This window comes from Protopterus annectens, chromosome 8.part0 (assembly GCF_019279795.1).
Source record: "Protopterus annectens isolate FY-2018-M chromosome 8.part0, PAN1.0, whole genome shotgun sequence".
Lineage (NCBI taxonomy): Eukaryota > Metazoa > Chordata > Ceratodontiformes > Protopteridae > Protopterus > Protopterus annectens.
The window spans coordinates 240,560,748-240,572,364 of NC_056741.1; the positions used below are offsets into that span (position 1 = coordinate 240,560,748).

The 11,617-nt window shown below is 38.3% G+C and overlaps 2 gene segments (V, D, J or C); one reads left to right on the forward strand and one right to left on the reverse strand.

Moving 5' to 3' along the window:
• Positions 1 to 5,377: 5,377 nt before the first annotated feature.
• On the reverse strand, positions 5,378 to 6,374 carry LOC122807997. The segment is given in 2 exon segments: positions 5,378 to 5,930; positions 6,300 to 6,374. Coding segments are annotated over 2 exon segments (420 nt in total).
• Positions 6,375 to 8,933: 2,559 nt separating this feature from the next.
• On the forward strand, positions 8,934 to 9,931 carry LOC122807998. The segment is given in 2 exon segments: positions 8,934 to 9,009; positions 9,305 to 9,931. Coding segments are annotated over 2 exon segments (567 nt in total).
• The last annotated feature ends 1,686 nt before the right edge of the window (positions 9,932 to 11,617 follow it).

Below are 11,617 nucleotides of genomic sequence, written 5' to 3' on the forward strand. Positions count from 1 at the left end.
ATAGAGCTCTAATAAGCTTACAGCATGCATGACACTCCCCCTTATGAGGTCATCTACCACTTATACTTATACCATGGTGTTGCTGCACCTACACTTTTGTGTGTATGCTAACACTGAAAGGAAATTTGTGATTCAGTATCACTCCCCTCATTTGCATAAAACTGACTGCTAATTCATGATTACAAAACTCACAAATAGCCTTCCCCTTAGCAACCACTATTCCCTGGTATTGTTGTCTTATGCATGCCATTGACTATTATGGCAGAATGCTGATTTGAGCTTAAAAGCTTAGTTCCAACTTTTTTCTTATTTTCGGGCCGATCCCATTTGTGTACCACTGCCCGAAATCAGCCAAAATAAATTAAAGTTATGTTTTATGATTTTGCAACTATTTCTCATGCCAATGGCCCTATATTTGGCCACATGCTTTCTTTTGAGCTGTCATGCCTCCGTTTTGTAATTTGCAGAAATGTATTCTGTTAGTAACCGAATACATTTCTGCAGATTACATTGTTCCTGCACAGATGCCTGCCTGCTTTCTGGATCGCTAATTCACCTCATTTGCATGGTTTTCACCAGCAAATGAGGAAATTAGCATAAAGCAGTGGTGTCTGTGCGGGAATAGTGTACGTCTCAGGGGCTTATTTCTGGATTGCTCAGCGGCCATATTGCTTGCAGCAGCTCTTGCACTATTCCTGCACTCTATGCAGAGCTTGCTGAATCCTGGGGAGTGTGTTCACAATATGATTTCTGTCATACAGCACAGCCAAGGCTGCTGTTAGCATTTTGGAGGAGCCCATGAAATGTCAAGTTTAGGGTCCCCTGAGTACTTCTAGTCTAAGTATCACCCTGTCATTGTCACCGGTCACCCTCCCTAAGCAACCTTTTAGTTCATGCTGCAAACGTTTAGGAGTAATATAGACAGACTGAGCTGTAGCTACAATGTTCTTACATTAAGACAGGCCTACATAACTAACACATCATGTTGGCCCATCTCACAAATGAACATTCACAGTTATTGGCATTTACTTGCAACAATGATACATTACAATTAACTCTATGTACAGGGTTGGACTTCAGTGAAATGGCACCCTAAGTACTGCCTACTGTTTCACCCCCACAAAACACATAACTACACAAATAACCTCCAGCGCTACCCTCTGTTTCTCTCTAGCTTGAGCTCCCCACACCATGCACATTACTTTTTTTCCTTTTCTCGGATTTTGCCTCAACTTTTGAGCTTTTAAGAATACATTACTTGCTATATGCTCTGAAGTGTATTTCAATGTTTTTTATTTCTTTTTACACAACCTCTTCATCTAGTGATGACTTGAACAGAAATTATGATTAAGGAAAGAAATTCAGTGCTGCTGTTCAACTTTAGTTTTCCTTGCATCCTTTTGATGCACCTTTCCTGACCAAGACAGCACAGTAAACTCCATTAAGCTTGGGTTCCTGAAAGCCATAGGGTTATAGATGCTCTGAGATGCATTTTAGAGCAATTTCCCAACCTTTTAATCCAATGATCACCCAAACAAAAATCATGAGTAAGAAAATAGTTTTAGTCTTTTTTCTTTTTCTTTGTGCCCAAGGCTTAATGTTCAAAGATGACAGAATAGTAGCTCACAATAAACATGTCTATTGTTGTGAGGCTACAGAGATCCTGTCTGGTAAAACTTCCTGCCTCCCTGCTCCCCCCAACCAAAACAAAGATGATCACTGCCTCTACATCCCTCTGGTATTAGATTGGGATAAAAGCAGAGGTACAAATGGCCACAGTCATGTATTTCAAGTGACTGCTGTCATACGTGCACATAGTATGCCTCGTCACTCCACATATACCTCTGACATTTTTGAGAAAGTAAAAGAAACAATGACTACACTGTCTCCAGCCCAGAGACTACTTATAATGACCTCCTGTGCACATCTTTAATGTTTAGTAGTGATGAAAATTAAAGAAGTAATGACCACACCATCCCTGGTCTCCCACAAAATCTGAAGAAACTTTCTGTACACACACACATCTGAGCAGGGTTGGTTTTAGAATGGGTATGGCTCAGGGAACAGGCCATGAGTAAGTCCATGTTAGAATACATTGATACAGTCTTTGGAGTGGGGGCCACCAGACTCTTAGGAGATTTAAGTGTCTGAATGTTCTGTGATATAGTTTATGCCTTACTTTTGAAATATACTTACTTATTAACTACACTTTTGTACTGCTATCCAGAAGAGTAATGCATGTGTTGTGGCATTATTGGATGTGTGCACAGATAAAATTCAGTGATTTTTTACACACATACATACACACACATATACATAAGCCGTAGCAATACTGGTTTTGCACTTATTTTGGCAGACAGCAATACATTGTGCAACACTGGTGACAAACAGTAAAAGCAGATATCAGTTTTATTATTCTATTGTCTAAAATGCATGTTGATGCAAAATGCACTGTTCTATTAACTTTGTAAGTAAATAAAAATAATATTTAAAATGTATTCCTGATTTTGAGTATTTTTGTGTGTGCATCCCTGATTATGTTTTTTTTTTTAGCTATTATTTTTATCTTTGCCCAGAATTCTTGAACAAAGAAGTTGAGAATTAGAGTATCTGGTGTTCTGCCAGTATTTATAAAACTCCCTGAAAGAGAAAGCCATCCCAGAAGATTGGAAACATTAGCTCTTCTTAAATCCAAGGTTTGCCATGAGGTCAGCCACTCTGGGCTGCTGATCTCTAGTGCTTACTTACCTTACTCATGTTCATTATCAACTTTATTATAACAGGGTAATATCACAACCCTGTTCAGTTTAAAAAGCATAATCAGAACACTAGTACATTTTTTTCTACTCATTTTCCCCAATCAGTAGCAGCCTTCGTGGGGTCCCCACAGAGCCAAGGAAGATTAAAGGGCCCCTGTAGCCACAGGTAATGCAGGTACCAAAAGCTGGCTATGTTCTTCATTTTAGTGAAGAGAATGTCCACCAGCAAGATTTAACTCAGCCAGGGGCACTACGTCAGTGGTAAAATATGTAATGGAATTGTGAAGCCTATTACTTGACAAAGCACTGTTACTATAACCAGAGACATATTTAAATGTTAAAGCAGATACAAATACAAGTGATTTATTAGACACTCAGTTTAACAGGTATACAGGATTGCTGTACTAGCTTTTGTTGGTTTGACAGACATTTTACAAAATATCAAGATAACTTGCTGTAGTTGGGGCACCCAGAATCAGTAACAGGCCCCCCAGTGACCACAGGGTTCTCTGGAGTCTAATGCCGGCTATGAGAACAGGATTGAGTCCTTTGTCATTTTATTGCTCGTACAGTAACCAACAGGGTGTGTGTGTGGAGAACAGTGTCAATCCTTATATCCTCAAATCCAGTTGATACATTCTTTACTCTAAGATGGAAATTAGATAATAACTGGATTATTAAACGTGCACATGTGCATTTATTTGTTTTACTTAAATAATAATATACATGTATTTGCAGGGAAAGGCTACTGTCAAGCATGAAAGGAATAGCTTGATGTCTGGAGAAATGCATTTTTCTCTTTTTCATATCTTTCTTTCTGACTCCAACCATCAAAGCAAAAGTTCCCCAAGCATCTTGCCATCCAAATACTGTATTGAAAAATAAAATAGGAACACATTCAGAACTAAACTGAGATATTAATTGTGGTTGACATAGCTCTTGGGCACTATTAGTGTTGCTCCTCACACAGTTACTCATTTCTTCATATATTACACCTTTACAAGAGTGCTTAAATTGTTTAATATCACTTGCTAAGACACAATAGTATCTGAAGACCTTGTACTCAGAGCTGAGAAAGTGCTCCTGCACCTTTGTGATTGTTTATATGGGGACTCCCCCAAGATGTGCAGTAGTAACCACCACACCCTCCCCACACCTCACACACCCCTTGGCTGACCTTATAATGTCAGAACTCTTATTTTTCAACTGTTATGAAAATAAAAGACAGCATAACATCCATCTGTGACACCTCTGCTATGATTTTAAAAGCCAGTGGCGTGTATAACACTAGACCTGGCATCTCCAAACACCACTCAACTGTCCCCAGTTTTCAGGTTTGTCTGATTTTTACTCAAATTTTAGCTCCATCCCTTTTAATCGCTCCTAAAACTGGTTATGTTCAGAGAAAAGATGGTGAATTAAATTTAATAATGGCAATAATTAGGAGTTATAGACTGATTTTGCTTCCAAAAATGTATATTTATTTATTTAATGTTATTTTACATTAATTCATATTATCTTACTCTGCCAATGCCTCAAAAACTAACATTTTAAAAAGTGTCCCTGGTTGTCAAACTTGTCTCTGATTATTTCTTAATTTGCCCCTGGGTCTGTTGAGATTTGTTCTTATTCGGTTGAGAGCTTTGTTTCAAAAATGTGGAACATTGCCTCTAATAATGTGAAATAAATGAGCAAAATACAGAAGGTTTACTAATAACTTCAACTAGACAGCTCACAGCATGGCTAAAAGGTGTTACTTTATAGGTAGCAAGAAATTATTTTGATTAATTAATATGATGCACTGCGTTTATTTGTTTAAAATTTCTAATAAATGTGTAGCAGACACATTCAGTGTTGAACAGTCTGGGATATTGAGTGTCCATAACAAGGAGCACTTGAGCTGTAAGTTTTTATAAAAAACAGTGTCATAATACTCATTGCTGAGAGGGTGAGGTATGGTGATCAATCACCAAAATTGTTGAAAAACTGTCGTATAATATATGTTCAGCATACTGTACCTCTCAGCTGTCCAGATTTTCGCAGAATGCCCAGATTTTTGCCTCATATGTTTGGCCTGTTTCTCGTAAAATTTGTGCTTTTCTGGCAAATCACTAAGTCATTAAATAATTACAAATATTTAACTTTCAGTCTTCATGTCCTTCAGAAAATATGTGGTAACACAAATACTGTTATTCTAAAAAGTTGTTGCGTTTATAAGAGTAACATTTAAAATCTGTCTCTATTTTGGAGGCTTTGCCCCCCCCCCACCACCACCACCACCACCACCCCATTATTTTAGGCTCTGTCCAGATTTCTTGGGATAAGAGGTTGAGGGGTTTGATGCTCAGAGGTTGAATTATGGTGATTAATCATAAAAATACTTATGTGCTAGATGGGGTATGATGCAAAGAAAGGAGGTGGGCAGCACGCCTCCCAAATTTACAGATTTTTGCAGAACGTCATGATTTTTGCCTTGTAGTTCTTGTCTGTTTCTCATAAAATTTGTGTTTCTATTTATTCATGTATTTCTTTCATTATTTATTTATTTTGCAAATTACTGAGGACTGAAATCACTATATAATGATATACATATGCGTTTTACATTCCATATCCTTCAGAAAATGTATGTTAATACAAATCTTGTTATTCTAGCATTGTTTAGTTTATAAGAGCAATATTTAAATCTGTCCCTTATTTGGGCATTTGCCACTACATTATTTTAGGCTTTGTCAAGATTTCTGACAATAAGAGGTTAATAGGTATAGTAGGCACTAGGCAGCATGTTACAATAAAGCTAGAGGAACCACACGCTAGTTTTTATGCATCTAGCTGATTGCAAACCCATCACTGTGTCGCTCACAGCACAGTAATAGACTGCCGAGTCCGACGGTACAATGTTTACAATGAAGAGCTGTGTTGTTTTCTCCTTGCTATCCACGGTTATGTTAAATCTGGACTTTTCCTTGTCATCTTTGCCATACACTCCATCGAAGGTGTCTGCATGCAGCAAATATTCTATGCCCCGTCCGGAATACTGGCGATACCAAAATAGATTGGGGTTAGTACTGGTTGTCTGGTAAGAGGCAGTTAATACCACAGTCTGTCCCTGGGTCGCAGTGGCTGCTTTTTCTTTCTGGAATACGGCATGTTGCTGGCTCCGGGACTGTCTACCTGCATGCACAAACAAGAGAAACATACATTTTCTAAATTTAATGTTTGATACCCTCGGCCAATTAGCCCAACGAAATAGTATGGGATACAAATGTATGACATGAGAAAGGGAAAGACAGTTTGCTAGCCCAGTGTATCACAAGATCTGTGTAACAAACCTGACTAGTACTTAGCGATGTTTTGCTGCGCCATCCTATCCTACATATTTACCTGCTTCAGCCAAGAATCCTTATTATTATTACCCCAGACCCCAGTGACAGTAGCCTTGGTGCGCATGTGTGCGTGCGCTCGGGGATAGAAACCTAGAAATAACAGAGGCTTTTCCGAAGTGCTTACATTGGTATTTCAGTAACAATGAAAACTACTTACAGAAAAATACGAAAACAATCCCAGTTACTAACATGCTATGCATCCTTTATGAAGAAAGTGCTGCTCTAAACGTCTCTGGGAAGGAAGCAGTACTATAAACAATTCTGGTGACGTTTGGTAGGCAGCTTCCGGGTCCTTTTTCTCCTGATGCTTTTATTTTATTTGTGTTTGACCCCTCCTATGAAGACACTAAACTCCGACTTTCCTTACTGCTTTGTATGCTGTAAGAACAGATTCCTGGTGCTGAGAGCAGATGTTCCCAGAGTCAGAAACATTAACTTTTGCAGGACAGACATTAAACTGTGCCATTGTTAAAGTACTGCGTAAAGACGTTGACAAACTGCACTTTAAGCTGTCATGTCACTTGTCTCTCTGTACTTGACAAGCAGGCAGGGTGGCTCGTTTAAGATGCTTTATTATATAGAAACACATCAGGATGGAAAGCAGGATCAGTAAATATAAACGGACTAATCATCAGACACACTACCTCTTAACCGTCCAGATTTTCGTAGAATGTCCAGATTTTTGCCTCATATTTTTGATCTGTTTCTTATAAATGTATGATTTTCTGGCAAATCACCGTAATGATCTGGTGATTGAAGTCACTAAATAATGAAATACATTTATGTTTCAGACTTCAAATCCTTCGGAAAAATTTATGTTAACGCAAACCCTGTTACTTTAGCAACTTTCTAAGTTAATAAAAGCAATATTTAAAACCTGTCCCCATTTTTGAGCCTTTGTCCCCAATTTTGTTATGCTTTGTCCAGATTTCCAGCACTAAGAGGTCGAGAATGTATGAACCATAACAATAGGGATATTCATCCCAAGTGGGACAAATACGGAGTCCAATGTTATATTTCATCTTGGAATCTTGGTATCAACATGCCCTGTGTTAAATTGTTTTGAATCGAAAAATCTCACATTTATAACTACTTGAGAAAAGTGTCTTCTAGTTTTTACCCAGAAAAAGAAAAAAAAACTATGGTCAAATGGAGCTACATTCTAATCTGACATAGAAGTATTTTAATTGTTTAGCTATAGTGGGTACATGATATGGTAGGCCAGTAGCATGATAAAAAATATCAGATTTTTTTTGCCATCTAGTATCTGTAGTGATATTTCAGAGACATCTGCGTTGTAAATTAAAAAGGTATTGGTTGAGTTACAGGTTTAATAAAATTTGAGGTGTCCATAACTGTACACACAATTAAAAGAAGACTGCAGCGCCTAAGAACTTAAATTGTATCAGTATGTTTTCCCAGTATTTTGTGGTGTATGCCTTTTTGCCTGTGTTTACAAAAAAAAAAAAAAAGATTAGATCTTGTCATAGTTATAGGCTGATTGTTTCGTACCCCCGCCCCTCACCTTTTTATTTAAAGTGCCCCTTATTTTGCTGCCTATTAATTGTATGTTTACAGATATGTTTGATTTAGCACCTGACAAATAGAAAAAAGTGTTTGTCTACAGTTTTGTTTCTTTTTGTAATGTGTGTATTGTTTATTGATTTTATTCCCTATTTCTTTCTAGAAGCTGTGTGTTATTTATTGATTTTGCAGGGTTATGTACTGGATTAATTACTTTAGATCTGATGATTGCAGCTTCTGATCACTGACTTGCCTTTATTGGATTAGACAGACAATAGCTCAGATAGTCCAATAAAATAATAATTATTACAGACACTGTATATTCATGTATATGGCTCGTATCTGGAAAAAACATGATATATCCAATTTCTTTGTTTTGTCTTTACATAAATTAAGTCAGAGCCAGCTAATCCTGCTTTCCTGACACTAGGTACGGTAAAGCAAGCGCATTACATTAACATAGGCATGACTTCATGCGTTTCAGAAATACATGTATTAAAATAAAAGTAAAAGCAATTGCTACTTCTCTTTAAATAACTAACTGGTGATTTAACTTGCATGTTTTTTCTTTTAAAATTATTCCTGCGCATCTACAAGAGCCAGCGCACCCCGTGCGCCGTGCCGTCTTAGTACTAGGAAAGTGCTGCTCATAGCTCTCAACCTTCAGTTTCCAAAATGAGGAACACCAGGCCTCATAATGTGGAACAAATGGGCAAAATGTGGAACACACACTAATGGCTTACTAACTTCTTCAACTAAGAAGGTCATAGGATGGTTAAAATATGCTGGTTTTACTTATAAAGAAGATATTTTAATGAATTAATATGATTCGTTTTTATTTACCATGGGTTTCATTAAAGAAAATTCCTAACACTGAATGTGGGACAGAGTCTTTCAATGTGGAACTTTGAGGAACATGAACTTTTTAAGACCTCAAGTGAGGTACGTTCCTCGTAATGAAGAGCACTTGAGAGGTATGACTGCTGCTGCAGAAATAACATTTTAGGTCTTTCCATAACGGAGACCCTTACAATACGTATTTTTAACCCATAATCCACACCCACGAGTGGGGTTGGTGACAATCACCTGTTGGGCTAAGGGACATGGGAGATGGGAGCACAAGCTGAAATATGGAATTACCACGTGTAGCTGCAAGAAACAGGAAGCGTTTGGTTTCAGTAATCGGTATGCAACCTTACTCCCTTCATTTCCGTTTGATTCAGATTGTCTATATAACGCAACTCACTTCCTGTTATTCATTGTGATGGGACTGATACATAGTACAAGACTGCAAGTGGTCATGCGGCGCTTGTGTGCTCTGTTTCTGCTGACTTTGCTAAGCAGTAAGTTAAATCACTACTGTACTAGTGTAACAACACCTGAAGTAATTGTGTTACTACAGCGCGAGTCGCACAATAGTTGCATTATTTTTAAAGTTTGAAGGTTATAATCGGTATGGCTATTGCTTACTTTGCTACAAATGTATCTGTCAGACTTATTTATTTTGCAAACAATCCCCTAAATATAAATAGAAATACTCAGCAGCTGAACGTATCCTTCGCGCATAAAACATGTACTTTTCCCTAAAGGACTTGGAAAACAATGCTTAGTAATTATATTTGATGTTTCTAATTTCAGGTGCTATTCATACTGTAACCAGTTATTCTGTACTAACTCGCAGCAGAGGAGAAAATGTTACACTGAACTGCACCAGACTGGATAGCAACCACAACAACATGTACTGGTACAGGCAATACCCCGGAAAGGGACTGGAACTCCTGTACTACTCCTATGGACAAGATAAGCAGGAGGAAGGAGATGTGAAGGATCCCCGATTCACAGCCAGCAGACCTACAGTAGAAAAGTTCTATTTGGAAATCAGAAACCTGGAGCCCCAGGACAGCGCCATGTATTTCTGTGCGAGTAGTGAGACACAGCGAGTTATTATAAAGGCAGCCTCGTACAAAAACACCCCAGATATGCATTGCAGACTTCACTTGCTTTTGCCGTTCAAGTACTCTGAGCCAACTTTCCTTTTTAAACAGTGGTTTAACATCAAACTGGCTACCGTTCATTTTGAAGACATTGCAGTATTTATTTTTCACTGCTGGTGTTTTCTTTCTGTTGGTAACGTGCGTGCAGTGCGCACAGCGATAAACTAAATCAGGGACAAATCTGAACAAAATCAGGGACAGATCCAGAAATAATCGGGACGCTTAAAATATTAGCACTATTAACTACAGACATTGACAAAATGCGAGAATGTGAAAGAAGTCTTTAACTGTATTTTTTGTCATTATGTATTAATTATGTATTAAGTGCAGTTCATCACATTTTCACCAAAAGTCAGTTTTAGAAGGGATTGAGAGGACAGAGTAAAAGTGTGAGTCTAAATCAGGGACGCATCTGAACAGAATCAGAGACAAATCCAGAAATAGTCAGGGACACTTTTAAAATATTAATACTATTAACTAGAGATCTTGTCAGAATAAGAGAACGTGAATTAATATACAATTTCTGAAGAAAAGAGTTCTTGTCCTTATGTATTAAGTGCAATTCATCACACCGTCACCAAAAGTCAGTTTTAGCAGGGACTGAGACTAAAAATTTGAGTCTAAATCAGGAACAGTTGAGATGTAGGTAGATGTTTGTTGTGCGGATCAGCGCTGCACATTAATGGCTTTTCGATCTGCATAAAAATAATTGTGCTGTACCAAAATATGTTGGTTATAATAAATTAAAATAAACGACACAATAAATAAAAGATAATACCAATAACAACGGACGACCTTTTTACCGTTGTGAATGGTTTTAAAGGTAGGATTGTAGCACAATAGTTTTGCACCAGCTCTTTCTGTAAGGCCTGTCACTGCTAGGTGCCTACTGTTGTACGACAGGGAATGCAGCCTACATGTGTTTAAAGACACATTTAACTTTGTTTATTTCCATTTGATAACTGAGGTGCTGTGGTGGCGTTGTCGCCTCACAGTAAGACGCTGTCTGGTTCGATTCTCAGCTAGAGCGTCTTCTGCGTGGAGACATGCGTGAATGGGCATACCTTCCTTGAAGGTTGTGCATCAGGGCTGGTAACTCGGCACTAAAAATCAACTACCAATCATTAGCGGACCGGAGTTCCGCTGTGGCGACCTCTAACCGGGAAAAGCCGAAAGACACAACAACAGCAAAAACTGAGTGGGTGAAATGGTCCAGACTCGGGTACAGAACACAAAGCAAACAATAAGCTGTATGAAGACACAATAAACATGTAACTAAGAATGCACAGTTGGCACATACAAATGATGTAGAAATAGTTATGTGAATAAAACACTGGCAAATGTATGCCTATATATATATATATATATATATATATATATACACACACACACACACACACCCCACACACACACACATATATAGACTGCATGTGGTAACACAGTAGTAAGGTAATATACAAATGCAGCAAAATATACACAAACTATCTGTGGAACTGAAAGATATCCTAACATTCGCTGCTGCAGTATTCATTACATATGGGATTTCCTGCCATGGAAGTCTGACGTCCAGCCAGTCTACCAAAGCCTACAATTGCTTTAAGGTATGCTGAACATCACCCAAACACTCCTGGCATAGCAGAGGGCATAAAGGTGACGTTCATGCGTAGCATCCTCATAACTTCTTTGCCGTCAGACCGAACACTGTTTTTAATTATCGGTCTGTTTGCTTACATCTGTTTTCTGCCAAAGGGATTTCTCATCCATCCCCACCTCTCCCTACTTGTGATAGGGTTTTGATTCCCCATAGACACCTTTTTTCTGAGGTCGTGCTACAGGTCCTTCAGGAGGCCAGGCAACCTACTACTAGAAAATCCTCCTTATTTAAATGGAAGAGGTTTTCTATTTGGTGTCTCTCCCGTAACCTTTTGGGCCAATTCCTAGCTCCCTTCAGCCCCCT